Raw genomic sequence first — 19,182 nt, forward strand, 5'->3', positions numbered from 1 at the left:
TTCTCATAAAAGCTATGTGTACCACTGGTAAATTTTCCATCCTAATAACCACTACAACTGAGTTTAAGTGTTTGTCTGCAAGGTATATATTTAAGGAAGTCACCATCTGCCTCTCTGCTTTCACGTGGAGTTGTGTGGCTCAAACAAATGTTCCAGTCACTGAACGAACCACCATCCCCCAAATGATAGTTTTTCATCCTCCAATAAAACCATCTGCTCAATGGCCTTCCATGCTGTCTGCCTAGTGGGCCATGTCCCACATTAACATAGGTAAAAGTCATAAAGGAATCAGCCATGGGAGGGGGTCCAATTAGTCAAGCTGCTTTCCTCATGTTCATTCTGTGGGGGACAAGTACTCATTTGGCTCATTTGTTGCTCCAAATGTACACAACATTACTAGGTTTCGATTACAAGCTGTAGCCAGGGAGGTAGAGGAGGTCCTCTACTGACTGGAAGATTTGTGGGTCGATCTCTGGCTGCTCCAGCCTGCATGGCAAATATCATTGGGCAAGATATTAACTGCCAAGTTCCTCTCTGATGCATATACACACACACACTTTTGGGGTTGTTTTCACTATTTCTTTACCACAAATATGACCAAGAAAATGGCATGTGCACTGAATTTGACCAGGTTTCTCCTTTTTAACAGACTTCTAAAATGTTTTTAGAACCACATTTGAGGAAAATGGTATAAAGAGAAATTGTTATACTGAAGTTCTCCCTCAAACATTTGTACATTCATCCTTCAATCATTAATAAGAACTTTGTGAACCTACCTGGAATCCTACGAAACGATGACCCCAGGGCTTCCTTCACCTGCCTCGTCAGCAGTGAAGTATTAACTGGATGCTGGTCTGTTGAAATGGCTCCATTGTTGGTTTTTCCAAGTAACACTGAACCAGATTCATTTGATGTTACTGAGCTGGTCAGAAATTGTTCATATGGTGCTGAATTTGACCTTGAGTGATTATTAGACGGTAAACTGTATGATAAGTATTGTGAAGTATTTAAGGTGAGCATGGTCTGATCATCTGGAGTGTCTAGCGACTGATTTGACCATTCTGAGACAGCTTTTAATTGGCTTTGTGTTGTCTTGCTAGATTTTGTACCTGTGCCTTTTAATTGATCAGATATGATCCTAGTGGGTGCATTAATAAAAGAAGAATTCTTGGCTGGTGTGGTGCTGCTTGGTGATTGGCTAGAACTTGTTGTGCTGGTTAGCCAGATTAACTTGTTAGCCAGTATCTTTTTTGATGATTTTTTAGCTAAAGATGTCCTGCTTGTTGATTGGCTGGTTGGTGTTGATCTGCCTGATGACTGACTAGGTGCTATCACTGTAGTCATTGATGGTTCATTTTGTGACTTGAGTTCTTTTGTCACAGTTGTTGACTGGCTGTATAATGTTGTGCTTCGTGGCAATTTGTTGGATTTTATCGCAGAGGATGGAGATTTTTTATATATTGGTGTGGTTGTTAGTGGTTGGCTGGTTTGAGCTATACTGCCTTGAGATGAGCCAGCTGATGCTGATCGGGATGATGATCCACTAGCTGGTTCCAGGCTGTTTTGTGATTGGTTAAATAGCGCTTTCTCAGCTGGAGATAGACTGGCTGTTGCTGTGCTGCTTGATACTTGTTTGGTTTGTTCTGTTCTACCTCGTGATGGGCTAGTTGATGCTGGCACGCTTGGTGTTTGAGTGGCTAGTATTGGGCTGGCATGTGACTGATAAGATGGTGTTTTCTTGGTTAGTGACTGACTGGATGGAGCTGTGCTGCCTGATGAGAGGCTGTTTTGTTCTGTGCTGCTTTGTAGGCTAGTTGATGCTGTGCTGATTGGTGATTGACTTGTTTGTGCCAGGCTGCCCTGTGACAGCATAACTGATGGTGATGGGTTTGATGATTGACTGGCTGGTACTAGACTTTTGTGATTTTGTGATTGGTCAGATAGTGTTTTTCCAGTTGGTGATTGAGAACCCAAATGATAACTGAATGGTGCTGTGCTACCAGGCAATTGGCCGTTTTGTGTCATACTGCCTGGTGAGTGTCTTTTTTGTTCTGTTGTGCTTTGTAGTAGACTAGTCGATGCTGAGCTGTTTGGTGATTGGCTGCCTGGTGCTGAGCTGGTTTCTGAATTTTTAGATGGCACTGACATTGTTGGTGACTGATTGGATGAACCTGTATTGACTGCAGAATTGTTTGCTTGTGCTGTGCTACCCTGTGAAAGGACAGCTGATACTGAGTTTGATAACTGACTGGTGGGTACAGGACTTGTTCTTGATTGGTTAGATAGTGTTTTCTCAGCTGGTGATTGACTGGATGATACTGAGCTGTTTTCTGTTCTGCTTCCGAGTGATTGAGAAGGTGATGTTGATGTGGTTGGGAATTTGCTGACTGTTAGAAGGCTGGTTTGTGAGTGTTTGGATGGTGCTGTCTCAGCTGATGATTGACTGATTGGTGCTGTGTTCCCTGGTGATTGGCTGGAGGACATTGTTCTTGATGGTGTTTTACTAGGTGGTGCCGTGACTCCAGATGATTGGCCAGAGCTCATGGTCCATGAGATGTTTGGTGTCCTTTCTGAAGATGATGTAAGGTTTGACACAGCAGCCATGTTGACCAGTGATTTACTGGAGGCAGATATGTTGGTTTCTAATGTAGCGATTGTCATCTGGAGGTGCTTCAAGGAGAAAAAATTGTATCAGCAAATATTTCATGCAACAGTTGCTATACAATAATAATAATAATAATAAGTCATACAGCTTGAACCTGATCTAAAGTAGCAATCTTTCAAATCCTCTTACAACTAAATATGTTACATCTGATCATTTTCATATTGGAACTCAGTAATGTTTGGCAAAGAAATAAAGAGAGCAATTTCAGCAAACTAAAATAAAGTCCTTGTAATGCTTTGCTGAATTAATTCTGTAAGTTTAATATCAAGCTAATCTGGAAAACGAGTACAGGTCTCAGGTGACAGATTAATAAAGATTTGATTAAAATGTAAGATACCTAAAACTTTTACAATTTAGTGTTTTGTTGAAGAAAAATTCCTCCCAGAATTAGGCTGGATGTTGCCAAACTAGAATCATGATCGGCAAGGATGGAATTGAGGTGGTAATGGGAAAGGAAGAGGCTCTAAAGAAAAGACCTGTCATCCAGCTTTCATTAACGACTGCTCTGTGACTTACAACAGTTTTCCTTTCCAGCTCAACAACCCAACTGACTCCCTTTTGGTTGTGTCTGTTTCCTCTTTTGGATGACCTCTATTGTCTAAAAGTATTCGCCCCTTTCATTTCACTATATCGATGTGTGATATGTGAAATTAGAAGGCTGGTAAAGTGTTCCCAAGAGAGTAAAACACTGGGGGAAAACATTTGATATCTGGAATGTTTTGGCATGGCGATTTCCATATTAAGATAACTGGATATTTTACAAAAAAAACCCCACCTTAACAACAGGTTTGGTTTTAAAACGTTCTCATTACAGTGGCATTCCAAAATTATCAGTCCAGCCTTGCTTCCACACTTTTACGTGACTGGATACTTGAGCTCTGAAACCCAGCCTTTCATCTCAAAGAGCAGGAACAAAGCAGGTGGCAAGGGTGATGTGTAAGGGGGGTATAAGGGGTAACTGACTATGAATTATTAATCAGTGATCAGTATCAGAAAAACAAAGAGGGAGTACTTCACATATGTAAAAGCACTATGTCAATATGCATATAACAATGCACTGATTAAACTAAAATTAGAGCAGTTAAAGCTGCTCTAATTTTAACAAGGACATTATATAGAGAGTAAAAAAAAATACCTACAACATTTTTTTTTAGCATATTTTGTGCTACTAATTGCTTTGCTCCTTTAGGGGCTCCTATAGTTTGGACCGGATTCTCATGAACCAAAGGGAGAACAAAAGAGCAACCACATTCAGGCAGATAGCGGCTCTGACAGAGGAAGAGCAAGACAACAGAGCAGCTTCTTTATATTCCTGCTGGGACTCCTTCGCATGTCGAGGAAGCAGGGAACAATGCACACTGTTTATATATTTTCATATATATCTCCACACTGAGTGACAGCCTGAACTTAGCAGCTTGAAATGCTTTTTTTAGGCCGTCCATGAATACAGACATCAAATTTTGGGTAAAACGACAGACTTCTTGGATTAAAAACAAGTTAATTTTTATAATTAAAAATTAAAAAGTCATACATTAAGATTCTGCAATAAAACTAGAAATATGTTGCATTTCACATATATTCAACTAACTTATACTTAAGCAAACAATCGAGTCTTTTAGGGAAATTAAAAGTGAAAAACGTAAACACTGTGTATAAATTATGGGAAGAAGCACTCCCATGTGATGACGATGGTGATGTGAGCAATGCTGATTTTTTTGGGAGATATCTGGCTGTGTGTTTGCCGCCCGAAGCAGCTCCATCAGCATCAACGATCAATGCAGCTGCCTACCTGCCCTCCCTGGGAAGCGGTGTCCCATTTCTGATGCTTTATCCCGCTGCTCCCGCTGCTGGGACAGAGAGAACAAGGAGAGGTTTGTTCCCACTGCAGGTTTCACCCCCACTGACACCACAAACCCACCACCAACCAGGAATCACGCAGACCACCAAACAACCTGGTGATTGACCAGACTGTCATGCTTCTCAATTAATCGATTAAAGCATCATGAAATGGACAGGTTTCGATGAGCTAAAGCAGATGTTGTTGTTTTTTTAAATCATATTGTTTTTTTATGTATGGCCTAATGCCTCAAAGCCAGCATATACTATACTACATATACTGTATAATACTCACACACAATACTCAAATACAATTTTTAACATAACAACTTATAGTTAATATATAAAACTATGTGGGCTTTAATGCAAATATAATCACCAAAATAAATCCTTCACATATAATATGTAAATTATGAATATGTGACAAATAAACATTATGTAAACTACTAACTAAATGCAAGGAAACAATTTTTAAAAATGACTCACTCATTAAATTCATCCCAGTTAGAAATGTTCACTCTTTCCACACCCCAGGAAAGGTGCGCTGAAATTAGAGGGGAAATGGGCAAAAATAAGGAAAGACAATAGGCTGTGACCTTTTTTAAAAAGAGACCAACTTTAATAACTAACTAAATAACTAAGTAAATAAATAAGCGTTTAAACTGCAGGATGTAACCTGAGCTGCCGCATAAAGCACCTGTGGTATCTAAACTTTTCCTATACAAACAGGATGTGACCGTGTTGGGACTCTGTCTCTTACACTCAGAAATCACACTTCGCCTTCCCGCGGCATCAGGGGTCGCGTGCGTGCTTCCCGGTGCGTAGGACTCACCTTGATAAATGAGGATAAAACACGAAGATAATAAGTGAAAAAGCCTTCTCCGTCTTAAATAGGGATCCATTCGTGTTTCGCGGATCCGCACTCAGTCGGGTTTGGACAGCATCACCTGGTGAGAACCCTCCGGCTGGACTCCCGACTCTCCCTGTGCTGCTCCATCCGGCTCATCCCCGAGCGGTCCTCGGCGCGCCTCAAAAACCGCTGCACCTGCTCATTAGCATAAATTATGCACAGGTGGGCGCGCGGGGGATGGAAGGGGCTCAGTCAGAGGGCTTTGATGACGCGAAACTGCTGTCTGTAAGTAAAACCACTGACCAGCCACCACCCTAACTAGCAAAACTATAAACTACACGAATGCTTGTTTTTTGTAAAACATGCTGAATTCTGTTTAAAACTGAGGAGGAGAGAATGGCAACCACGAAAACAACTCCCCCCTTGTGGTTCACAGAACAGCAGGCGCCAGGGTGGGAAATTCCATATGGTTATTTCAATTTCAAAAAATAAAAAAATACCAGGACTAAATGGATTACATATGTCTTAAATGTCCTTTACTTCAAGGAGGGAGGAGAAATTAGGGTTAGAGGTGGGCGGACTGATACAAATATCGATAGCATCAAAACCAATGCTGGTATTGGTATTTTATTGATACTAACAAGACTGATACTTTGTTTTTATCCTCTAAGTTTTTGGGGGGGTTTTGTGCGTCGCAATTCAGTATTTATGGGGGGGGGGGGGGGGTGTTTTAATTTTGTTTGTTTGAAACAAAATCTACCTCAGATATGCGCTATGAAAAATGTTTAAACCTTTTTATGTTGACTCTCACATCTGTTTTATATATATAACCTATAGCACATTTAAACAGTGGACGTTGAACCAAACTGTTTCAGGGCACATTTGCATTTCAAACAGCTGAAAGGTGTGTTGTATTGTGTTAACTAATTTTTATGCACAGTAAAAGTCACAATGATTTAGTGGTCATGAAAATGTGTTCAGAATTTGCAAATTGTTGATGATTTATGTAATAAACCATGACATACAGCTGCACACATTAGCCACCTTATAACAAATATATACCAAATATATCAAATTCTGCAGTATCTCACAGCACTAGTGGGAATAACGATGAATATGGTGAATCACTGGTGTTGAGAGTGAGGTAGGGATTAACATGTACATACGTCTTCCTACTCCATTTCAAACTTTATGATTGAGTTTATAATTCATGTCATTTAGAGATTGTTTGTTTTGTTTGTGCACATGTATGTATGTATGTATGTATGTATGTGTACTTGTATATGCAAGTATGTGTGTGCGAAAATGTGGTTCGTTTTATATATTATATATATTAGTCATTTCAAAGAAACACTTCGGATCCAGTATTTTTCTTCTTGTTGATTATGTTGTTTCTACCTTTTTATTATTTACAAAAATGCCAAAGGTAATACAGTTTGTATTTTTGTACAAGCAGGGTGATGCCCAAAGATCTAAACTGGACACGTGGAGGACAGAAGGAGGAGTGGCAGAACTTTAAAACCATCTACTGCAGATGAACAGCAACTGAATGTAATAGGGGGGACAGAATCCAGCAAAGACCTGACGCAGAACCTGAGTGATGCATCTGGCTTTTCGTTGATCCACCTACCTTTTAGAAATGGTGTCAGTCAAAGGGTGATAAATCCATCCATCCATCCTCTTCCGCTTACCTTGTCCTAGGCTGGAGCCTATCCCAGCTGTCTTACAATGAGAGGCAGGGTACACAATGGCCAGTTCGGTTATGAATCCAAATATGACATTTTTGGTTTGAATCATTCTATGTACAAAGGAGATCTAAACTGGACAGAGCAGTGAGTCTCTATAGCCATCTGTAAAACATGTTGAAGGCTCTGTCGTGGTTTGAGCGCAGCAGCCAGAGGTGTTGGATCTTATTAAAATTGATGGAATTAGAAACATAGAAAAGTACAGTCAGATTTTGATCCAACATGTAATACCGAGTGGAAAGTGTCTGATCATAAACAGTTTTATTTTTCACAATGATGATGATTCCAAACACATTGCCAATGTGGCAAAAGCATACGCAAATAGAAAAATACACAATGGATTCATAGACTGGCCTTCCCAGGGCCTGAACATCAATATGACTAAAGCATGTACAGCACCTTCTACTCTCCCAGAGTACTCAAAGCACTGTATGTAACATGCCTCATTCACACAAGCACTTCTAAACTCAAATGCAAACTAACCAACATTAACGCTCCGATGAACACATCCGAGGGCAACTTCGGGTTAGTGTCTTGCCGAAGGATATTTGGTATGTAGATTAAGGAAGCCAAGGATCGAACCACCAACACAGCAAATCCAGCATGTCCAAATTAACACTGTCGGATTTGATTTCAACACTATTAAAGTGTCTATATGGGTCCACACCAGAGAGTGTTAATTTAACTCTTTTTGGAGAGTTGGTACGTTAACTCTGATTTAGTGTTAAACACCAAATCTGTCTGGAGTTGATAATTTAACACTTGGTGTTAAGAGTTTATATATTAACTCTCAAAGAGTATTTTAGTTTAACTACGTAAGAGTTATCTTCTAATTCATTCTAAAAAGCGGGAATTTTACTGTTCTGAACTTCTAGACATTTCTTTTGGAAATAAACATTTACTAAAAAGACGCAATGGTTTTTGAAAAACATTTATTCTGAACTGTGCACCACAATTTCAAAACATTATCTGAAAGATGTAACAGTGTACATGTTCTCACTTTCATTAGAATTTTGTTTATCAAAAGGTCTGACATGGTAAATGCAAATAACAGCATTCTCATCACTTATTTCTTCAATACAATATGCATGTCCTTCATTCATCACTTTGTGGAACTTCAGCGCACTTCTGCTCTCCCCCATATTTCATCTTCACAAGCATATCCTGTGCGGAGATTGAATAAAAATTTGTTGACACTAATTAATGGCACAAATAATCCAGTAAACAATTGCAGCACAGTAAAAAAAAAAAAAGGAATCCTCTTTGAGTCATTACTTGTGTAAAGTATTTTCCCAAAAGACAAGGACACAGGCAACAGGTAATACTGAACTAAATGTAAAACCTCAACCTTTTTAATTTTTACCTAAACCGTGTGCACAAAACTCTGGAGGGATCTATGCTAACGTAGAACCCAGTCAGGACGCCTGCTACTGCTTTTTGCTCGTTTGTTTGTTTTTATGGGCGATCGTTTTCAGGCTTCAAGTAGCACCATTATACCAACATTTCACATTCTAGACATTGTTTTAGGTGTATTTGACCAAAGGTTTGACTGAAAATTCACATGCAAGCTTTTTTTCAAGGCTGTGGTATTTGCCCGCAAACGATACCTTTCAGCTAGCTAAAACAGAATATTATGCTATCAGCGAGCAACATGGCTAATGCCTTTCACACAGCTTTGTCTCAACTCCAAAGAGCCACAGAAGTAAAAGCTAATAATAATAATTGAAACAATCTTTGAAAAAATGACTTACCAAGCATGGCAAACAACTCAAATATGTAGAGCAAAATGTTCTGAAACGGCTTCACTTCAGCTTCGATTGGAGCCGTGCTGGGGGCGGAGTCTGTGAATTTACTCTGTTGGTGTCATAGCCCCTGTAGGAGTTCAGAGTTAAGAGGTCAAGAGTTAATGTTTCCATTGTAACACCTCCAGATTTGACATAGAAACACTCATTTTTAACACTCGATTTTAACTACTATCATTTTACACCTCAGAGTTACATTAAAAGAATGTGACTGCTTAGAGTAAAATTAACTCTACTTTTGCAAGAAGACTATTAACACCAAAACATTTAACACTTTTGAATTTGCTGTGAACCTTCCAATCAGTAGCTGATCTGCTCTACCACCTGAGCCACAGCCACCCCGATTTTTTTCCTGTTTATTTGTTACTTCTGCACAGTACTCTAAAACAATCAACTGAATGTGGTGTGTCAATATATATGAAGGTTTTACAGTGTACATTTTTTTGTGTGAGAGAGATTTTTGTGATACATATAATAACTCCCATATCACAGATTAAGTCAGTCAGGTTGGTTACCAGAGAGGAACTGGGAATTTTATCCCTGAGAGGAACAGTTGACATGCACTGAAACGGGCTACTTCTCCAAACAAAAGATTTAAAAAGTCACCTGATATCAGACAGACTTGTCCACAGTCTGAGTTTGAAGACAAATACTACAGACAACATAAAATCAGACCCAGCAAGGTTAACAGTAAATGGGCAATGTTGACAATAATTAATTGGCAGCCTTAAATCATTGTCTACTCAAGAAAAATAAAGCACTGGGGAAAAGAAATGTACAAATATATGCGCATATCCAGAATCCACGAAATGACATATACTAGCATTAAATTAGATCTGTGACCACGTTTTCAATTTGCATCACATTTACAAGAAATCAACTTAGCTCTTTTTTAAAGAACTCACCTATTTTTTTCTCTACTGCCACCTGCTGGTAAGAAGGAAAACTTTGCAAACTAGATAAATGGATAAGTAATATGCTTATTCTTAAATATGTAATATGCAATGCTGCATTGTGATGAAAGTAGTATCTGGGTTCAGTTATGTTTTAAAACATTTAAATGAGCAACATTTGCCGGGAAAGTGTGCTTTGTGAAGCAAAACCCTCTCTCATTAGGAACAGGATGACGTAGGTGGGAACGAGGCTTGCGAGGTTCTGGAAGGTCTGCGGTAGAAGACGAGGTACAAACAGCAGCGCATACTGTTTAGCATTTGATTTCAATTCTTTAAAGTAACTAATTGTAGGCCTATAAAAAGAGAGCAAGAGAGATTTTCATTACAAATCTGAGTCGCCAAGTTGATGTTGTTAAATGGTCGTTTGTCCAAGTAGCGCTGCGTGCCCCGAAAACATATTTATATAAACATACATATAAAATAAAATAAAAAGAGAACATTTATGAGGCTTGAGAGGTTTGATTTAAAAAAAGAAAACTGACTCAGACATATGAGACATAAAAAATACTTTCGTTGCATTGTTGTTTGACTGTGAGCTAGTGGTTTTTTCCTGCCTTCACACAGACCCAAGTCCACATTCTGTACAAACCACACTCACCAGACAGGGTAGCCCAAGAAGTGACTGATGACAATGGCTGCCACCGCCCACCAGCGCTGCTTCTCACAGGCATCAAAGAAAACAATGTCCCAGAACATGTGAAGCAGGATGATGGCCATTGTCATAAAGGCTGAAAGAGACGTGCAATTTTAACAAATCATGTTCTACATATAAATCTAATATAGTTACACTTTTAACGGCGATTAGTTTTAATGCAACATTTCCCATAATGCCTTTTAATAACACCACACATAATACATGGACATAATACATTTAGGCTGTGCTCTGTATTGTTTCAGCTAGAAGTCCAAAACTCTGAAAGACATACAATTTGTTTGTGGCAGCTGGCTCAAAAGTGAAAGAAAAAAAACAAACACACACACACAATCATTTATTCTCCAAAGTAAAATAAGAATCTCCCTGTCTGGACTCTGGTTCCAGCAGTGGAAGTAGTTCATCTTTGGCTGGACACCTGACCCTCGAACATCCAGCGGGACACAAAAGCCTCAGGAGTGAGACTTTTGATATTGTTGAGGTGACCCCGGTGTCACTGGCTGCACAGGCTCATATTTGCATTTGAAAGTTGCCTTTTCGGCAGAGGAAACGCTTCCTGAATCTGTCTGTCTGTTGTCTAACTTTTTTTTTTTTAAAAGGCCTTTGACTGACCAAAACCCTCTGAGACCCCGGTGAGCTTTGTGTAGCCCAGCCTGGAGGTGTCTGCTTTCATAAATGGAAACATTACCTGAGGAGCGCAGGAGTGGCAGAATGGAGGAATGTTTTAGGGTGAAACATTAAAAGGTGATTTATCATTTTTCTTTTGTGATTAGTCCTTTTAATGACATGAACATACCCACTTTAACAGCTCCTCATCTTTACAAACAAGCAAACTGAAGCATCTGAAGCAAGAAAGGCTTTTTGCTTCATCCCTCTCACATTCACTCGCTCACACACGCACAGACATGCACTATATCGGAAACCTGGCGCCTGCTTTGTCCCCTGTAGACTTCTCATTAAAGGTCCAATGAACTGACCTACTGTTTCTGTATAAACTTAAAAGAAAATGGCTGCTGTCTGGTCTTTCTTATTACTTTTTGATTATTTTTGACCAAACAAGGCTAGTTAAACACCCTCTGATGTTATTATACATGTTAATGTTCATTACTTTGAATGCTGTTTTCAAGTGGTATTTCCCACCAGATTCTCCTGCGAAACAGAACCAAAGTTTGAAATCTTTAAATGACTGTATATATAAGTAGTCTAAACCACTGCACAAGTTTAGTTTCAGACAATTTATTTCTGCTCTTGGCTCTGTGTGATGTCAGAGCTCTGGCTGTGATCACAAAAGCCTCATTGGCTCAAACTGTCTGTTTAATATGAGTAACCAATCAGGGGGGAGGGGGGGTGGGAAGCTGGGTTAACGCAAGGGGGAGGAGCCAAAATCCTTGTTTCAGACAGTAGATGAAGTACAGAAATTGGTATCATGCAAAGTTGCTCTAGTAGAGTGAAAGAAAAGAAACAAAGAGGAGAAATTTGTCATAAAATATCCTATTTAAGCAGAAATCTTTGGTGTGAACATGTGCTTGGTTTTTGGAGTTGGCAGTAAAGGAAAACTGAAAATCTTTAGTTTCTTTTTATACTAATCAGACAATTTTAAATATATTTTACACAGTCACTAGTGAATAATCATGGGCACCTGTAAAACACCTGTTAAAAAAACAATAGCTTAATTAATCAATTGATATAAAGAATGACAGGAATATCATTTTTTATTATTATTCCTTTAGTCATTGAAGTATTGTACACACTTAAAACCTATCCAACAATGGTGATAAAAGGAAATGCAACCTTCTAGAAATAAACAAGAAATTTAAAGTTAACTTAATGCAGAGGGAGAGCTGAATGTGTTTTACAATATGAAGTAAAAACTGAAAGTGAGCACACAATAATTTCTTTCCCCATTTCTTGGATATAACTCACAAAAGAAACACTTCTCTTTGAATTACAGTAGGATTAAACAGCATGACATCATGAAGGTAAGAGTTATTGCAGGATTGTTGTATCAGTTTCAGCCTGGTGTACCAACTGACCAGCTAACAGGCTCATCTCCACCTATAAGACTACACCAAATCACATTTTGTCATGTAGCAAAGTGCCAAAACAAGGCAGAAAAGTAATGAACTCAATGCAAACATGGATACAATTTACATCTCTAATGTACCTCCCATCCTTGGGAGACACAGCAGACAGAATCTACAAATACAAAAGATGATCAAAAACAAAATCAGGCACAGAAACAAAATGTTTGTAAATAATTCTTTATCCTAAATCCTTGCACTCATAAGAACAACCAAAACACACAAGGACAATCAACAAAAGAAACTATTTTGTTTGATTTAGATTCTCTACTTTCTATTTGCTCAAGGGTCTATTACGTCAAGATTACTGACTGACTGATGACTGATTACAAACAATTAGTAATCATTAGCAAGTGCATTTAGAATCAAACGCAGGTTCATATTCAGACCACAGACAGCATATCGCACCTTGAAGAAAGGTTTTAATATTTACACATTAGGGAATTCAAAAATGCATAATTATATACACATTTTCTTTAGAAATAATAAAACACTAGGAAAGATTTGAAGCATCTGAGAGTATGTATAAAGAGTGCTGCTGCTTTAAGCCCCCAATCTAAAGTATCTTCTGTGGGTTTGTTTTTTCTTACAGTGCAGACCACAAAAAGGGCACACAGTTAGCCAAAATGGATATGTTATACTGTTGAATTAAAACCTTTTCCAAGCTGGACTGGAATCAAAACGATCTCCCATCTTTGTTCCCACAAAACCTTTTAAATGTTTTAACGCTTAAGATGATGAAAGTCTCAAATCAAATAGCAGATTTAACAGGGTTAACACTCCTTCCTCACTGTGTCCAATGTGTGTGTGTGTTTGTGTGGGATCTCTGTGATCCTTGTATAAAGAGTCCTGCACACTGCTAGGTGTGCTGCGTTATCTAGGCCTGTGGTTGGCAAGAAGCAAGTCCTTGTCTTTGCAGGTGAGGCAGAGTTTGAGGTTCTTGAGCGAGCCGCCGGCGGAGTAGAACGCCCAGACACCCATTAGGAACAGGATGACGTAGGTGGGAACAAGGCTTGCGACGTACTCAGGGTTCTGGAAGGTCTGCGGTAGAAGACGAGATAAAAAAACATCAGTGGACACTGTTTAGTATTTTATCTCAATTCTTTAAAGTAACTAATTGCAGGCATATAAAGAGAGAGCAAGAGAGACTTTCATTACAAATCTGAGTCGCCAAGTTGATGTTGTTAAATGGCCGTTTGTCCGAGCACCGTCGTGTGCCCCGAAAACATGACTCTTATTTACTATAAGATACTATAATATACTATAATAAAATAAAAAGAGAAGATTTATGAGGCTTGAGAGGTTTGATTTAAAAAAAAAAAAGAAAACTGACTCAAGACATTTAAGACATAAAAATACTTTCCTTGCATAGTTTTTGACTGTGAGCTCTTGTTAGTGTTTTTTCCTGCCTTCACATAGACTCAAGTCCACATTCCGTACAAACCACACTCACCAGACAGGAGACCAAGAGGTGACTGATGACAACGGCTGCCACCGCCCACCAGCGCTGCTTCTCACAAGCATCAAAGAAAACAACGCCCCAAAACATGTGAAGCAGGATGATGGCCATCGTCATGAAGGCTGAAAGAGACGTGCAATTTTAACAAATCATGTTCTACATATAAATCTAGTTACACTTTTAACGGCGATTAGTTTTAATGCAACATTTCCCAGAATGCTTTTTAATAAGACCACACAATAGAACATAATACATTTATTCTGTGCTCTGTATTGTTTCAGCTAGAAGTCCAAAACTCTGAAATACATAGTTTTTTTTGTGGCAACTGGCTCAAAAGTGAAAGAAAAAACAAAAACAAAGACACAATCATTTATACTCCAAAGTAGAATAAGAATCTCCCCGTCTGGACTCTGGTTCCAGCAGTGGAAGTAGTTCATCTGGTGAATGACTGTGTGTGTGTGTGTGTGTGTGTGTGTGTGTGTGTGTGTGTGTGTGTGTGTGTGTGTGTGTGTGTGTGTGTGAAGAGAACACAAGAAAGAAAAAGGTTTTACGAATCTATGGACTCGCTCAACGGCAGAAACGTAAAGGTTTTTGACAATAAAATAAACAACAAACAAAAAACAAGTACATGCTAATTGTTACCTGAGGACAGGAAGTAGTGCTGCGAGTCTCCATGGATCCCCACAGTCCCCGGCCCTGCTGAGTCAGCCAGGATGTTCACCACAGAGAACGCTCCGCTCATGAAGCCGAAGCCGAGACCTGAAACTGAGACAAAAGAATGAGAAGACAGCTGAGACATAAGAAAGACTGTGCGATGCTAATCCCAAAGCAAATTCGGCACTATGCAAGATGAATGGCCTTGAGGCGACTTATGTTGTGATTTGGCGCTATATAAATAAAATTGAATTGAATTGAATTGAATGGTCCCTTATCACAGGAATTACATTGTAAAAATAACCCGCGATAGGTGAAGTCCACAAAGTAGCCAATTTCATTTTTTTCACAATTATTATAGATGTTTTAAGGCTGTAACACTCCTCACTAGACACTTTAGACAGTTTTCTCAGACAGGCATGAACATTTTTCTCTCTTGTTTAAACACCCTCAAAATTCAAACCTTCATAGAAAAATAAGTCCAGTATTGTAGAATGAAACCAAAGATCAAACCCTGTTTCAGGTCCAGAACATGGGAATAGAGCAGCTGCCAGAGAATTCAACATTAATGAATCAATGGTGGAAGAATGACTTGAGTAAAGTTTGACTTATCTGACTGTTTTGTTTTACTTAATGCACCTCATAATGCAGTGTGCCTTATGGTCCGAAAAATATGGTAACTTCTATCTTCCCTTAGCATGTCCAGAAGTCCAACTTTTTGTGCTATGGTTACCATCTTCCTCTGCCTTTTGGGTGCTACCACAGGTGCCTTTGACGGTGCAAAACGTTTCATTAACATTGTTGTGTTTGTTGGGGAGAAAATTTACAAACATACAGTACAGTACTTCAGAGTCACACTGCAAGCGATCAAAGATTTATGTAAATTCGACAAGCTGCAGACATTCTGTACTGTACAGGAGACACAGCACAGAGGAGATTGATTGACAATGGTCTACGGCCAATCAGGATGCAGAACACAATGTGCTGCTTAAAAAAAAAACTGCAAAATTGCACCAAAGAAAATCCACGAAACAGCGCACCGCATTATAGCTAGGGACCACTAGGGCTGTTCGATATCGTCTATCGTTTGATTTTACGCTATCGTTTGTTTCATGGTGTCGCCTAATAAAATGTTTACGGCAATATTTTTTTCATTGTTTTGATGGTCACTGTTGTGGCTATATTCATTTCTTAAAGTTCTCTCTTTCTCTTATATTTAATATAACCACACTACGCACGGACAAGCGCCTGTTTTAATGCTTTGTCGTTAGCAACAACGACGGTAGCACCATCGCGTGTCCGCTTGTTTATGTTTCACATAAACCTTTTACAATAAAGCTCGAGATCCTGTTGAGACTTTTCAAAATAAACTGAATCATGTGAAAGAGCAGATTATTTATGGATGAGAAGTAAAAAAGAGCCGCCAGGTGCTAAAAAATAGACCTTAGACTCAAACGTTAGAACAGGCTTTTCCCCGCAGCACGCCGTGTAATAAATACAAAGAAAACGGCGGCCGTTACAACTTATGTCTAAAAATGTATAGTTTCATGCATCGGTTAAAACACTCGACTCCAGCTACATGACGCGCAGCTGGAAACACTTCCCGCAAGTCGAGCTGCCCGAGATTCACAGAATTTACAGAAAATGTTACATTTTTGTGATTTATATCGTTATCAGGACGATGGAATTCTTATATCGGGATATGAGATTTTGGTCATATCACACAGCCCCACTGTACAGAAAATACTGTTTACTGTAAACCGCAAGCAAATTTAAACAACCTGCATATAAGAGATCATGTCCAAAGTGTGCTAGATGTTCATTTTTAACAATTTCTTTAGAAATGTATTGATGCTACTTGATAGCATCTTTTGTTAGAGCCTAGTGGGGAAGAATGAGCACTTTCACAGTTTGTGCTCATATGATATACGGCCAAAGGTTTCGATCCACACCTCTTAACATCTGAATACAGGTGTGTAAAATCAAGCATCTTTCCATGAAGTCTCGCTTTACAAATGTTTGTGAAACAAGGGGTCACTCTAAAGAGCTCACTGAACTAGAGTGTAGCAATGTAGTAGAATATGATCATTGTAAATAGTCTGTTTGTGAAATTTCCCCATAGATATTTTATGATCACTAAGTGGCATTGCAGAGCTCCAATCCTCCCCATTAAAACCACTGATATTGACATCAGCACAAACACTGTGCTGGAAGCTTCAAGGTATGGGTCTATATGGCTGAGCAGCTCCTATAGCTATAATATGCATGTGGTCCAGTGCTTTTGTCCATACAGTGCATTTGCCATTTTTATGCTAATGTTTCTTGTATATTTAAAAAAATTTTTTTACAGAATAGTACAAAAGTGAGTTTTAAAACCAAAAACAAACAATGATAAAGTTGTAAAGAGGTAACCAGTGCTCAATGTTCTGTCTTCTGGCAGAATCGTGGGTGAATGAATATGCTACCAGTAGGTGATATGAAGCACAGAAGATGATGTGCAGACTAAGTGTACCATAGGCCAGCTGTCGGATGGAGATGGGCATGGTCTCCTCCTGGCTGAGAGTGAGGAGGCCTTCATTTGCTTTCCTGCAGGAAAACACACACACAGAGTTTTGGTTCTGAGTCTCACTGTGTGCTACAGAACATGAATAGAAAATATGTCAGTTATGAAAGTATGTCATTTAGTGGAAGATGATCTGAGATGAACAATGAAAATTGTACAAGTTCACACTGAAGAGTGTGAAACTGAGACAACTGAGACAGACACTCATCAAGGGACAACAACGATACAGTGCAGAATTCAGAGGTCATGCTTTAATATTTCTTAGTTAAATAAATAATAAATAGTGAATACGTGTTGAGGAAGTTGAAGTATGGGCTTTCAGCTCTTCTAGTAAGAAACAGTTCTCTGGAGTCACACTATATAAAGTATAAAACAGTTAAACATGGTGGCGGCCACTTACTTTAGTAGCTTGTAGTAAGCGAAGCGGAAGGTTTCCTGCAAGAGCACAGACAGCACCACGCCAAAGATGAGCAGGCCTTTCTGCTGAGCCGCGCTCTCTTTATTACTGATCTGAACCGAGATGAACCACACCAGGGAGGAGAACAGCAGCGACACCAGCCAGAAAAATGCCCTGAAAGAATGAGAACAAAGAAAACAGATATTACCCACACTGCTATCTCAAAGCTTCTGGGCTCACAGCAATTCCAGCATTGCTGTGAGCCCAGAAGCCTGACTCCTTTATTTTTTCAACAGTTCTATTTGCGAGGGTCAGCCAATTAAATGAAAGTAAAGGGAGGGTTAAGAAAAAAATACTTCCAGACTGAGGAGGAACTGAGGAGCAGCACCGAAGTGATAGCACAATCAGGATTATCTTGAGATACCAGAGGACTATTTAGTTACTTTTACTTCAAATAGCAAGAATTAATTGACCATAACAAGGAGACAAAGTGTCAACGAACACAAACGTAACGTCACGGCACTTTTACAAATTAACCGGTAAGATGTATGTTATCAATCAACAACCACAATTATGATCACAAGCTTATATCTCACTTAGGTCAAGACCGTATCTGAACCCTATAACACTACAATAGCAATGAATTATTTCAAAAGCCAATCCACCATAGTGCTAACTAACTACGTGTGTGTATACAGCCACCTTTTACTGACATAAGTCGTCAGCATCCTCCAATATCTGCAAGATCCATAAGAAACAAAACTAATAAAAGTCCCTCAGGCTCTCATTAAGCTAGCTCTTTCCTATCTTTGGGTGGCTAATATCAGGCATTGCTGGGGCTTTAAAACTTTAAAAGGTCGGTGTATTTATGAAGCTGTGTAAATCGGAATGTGGTGACGTATGGCTAAAGAAAAAAACCAGCAAAGTGTAAGACCATAATACCAGAGAATAGAAGCTAATGATAGCACATCAGCTAAGAAACGAAACGATCGGTTAGCTAGTAAGCTAACACTGTCTAAAGGTTGGGATTTATTCAATATAACGTGGCAGTAGCATCTGTAATTACCAAATTATTATATATTTAAGTCAATTGCCGTCCGTTATGACCAGTGAATGTTTAACTCTCACCCTGCTATGAGGAAAATGACTCTCAGCGGCTCCCGGGCAATGGTAAACAGGAACAACGCGATGGCTGGGCCGAAGGCGATAAAGGTGCAGCCGAAAAACACCGCCGCTGTCATTTTGGTTCTGAGGAAGGGTAATTCAGCGTCTTAAAGCGGTTGGTTTTGCTCTATTTACAGGTATTTATCTGGAAATATTAGAAAGAAAGCAGCCCTCTGTTGCCAGTACTGATTTACTTCCACAACCAGTGTATCACAGGGTTTTCGTGACGTCGCGTATTCTCACGTGACCGACAACCCTACCAAAAAAAAAAAAAAAAAAAACTTTATTAATAATGAGCTGGACGGATTTAGAAAACATTTTTTCAGCTGCTTTTCAACACTTCTGTCTCATTTCTTGCTCT

At 39.2% G+C, this 19,182-nt stretch overlaps 2 protein-coding genes across 2 annotated transcripts in view; both read right to left on the minus strand.

Annotated features, from left to right (window-relative positions):
* otog (otogelin) overlaps positions 1 to 10,568 on the minus strand; it is a 70,990-nt gene extending 60,422 nt beyond the window's left edge. The window contains exons 1-2 of the mRNA XM_085351052.1: positions 10,450 to 10,568; positions 10,002 to 10,144 (exon numbers count right to left, since the gene is read on the minus strand). Coding sequence (XP_085207178.1) covers positions 10,002 to 10,144; positions 10,450 to 10,568 — 262 coding nt within the window. The remainder of the gene's footprint in view (positions 1 to 10,001; positions 10,145 to 10,449) is intronic.
* A 1,733-nt stretch (positions 10,569 to 12,301) lies between these two features.
* Positions 12,302 to 19,039, minus strand: aph1b (aph-1B gamma-secretase subunit). Its single transcript, XM_085357906.1, has 6 exons — positions 18,786 to 19,039; positions 17,661 to 17,831; positions 17,210 to 17,283; positions 14,686 to 14,808; positions 14,038 to 14,165; positions 12,302 to 13,625 (listed from the first exon to the last, which is right to left on the minus strand). The coding sequence occupies exons 1-6, from the start codon at positions 18,896 to 18,898 to the stop codon at positions 13,458 to 13,460; spliced, it is 777 nt and encodes a 258-aa protein (XP_085214032.1). The 5' UTR covers positions 18,899 to 19,039; the 3' UTR covers positions 12,302 to 13,457.
* Between the last annotated feature and the right edge of the window lie 143 nt (positions 19,040 to 19,182).

This window comes from Diplotaxodon limnothrissa, linkage group LG1 (genome assembly GCF_057381915.1).
Source record: "Diplotaxodon limnothrissa isolate DT_005_m linkage group LG1, D_limnothrissa_male_GT1.1, whole genome shotgun sequence".
NCBI lineage: Eukaryota > Metazoa > Chordata > Actinopteri > Cichliformes > Cichlidae > Diplotaxodon > Diplotaxodon limnothrissa.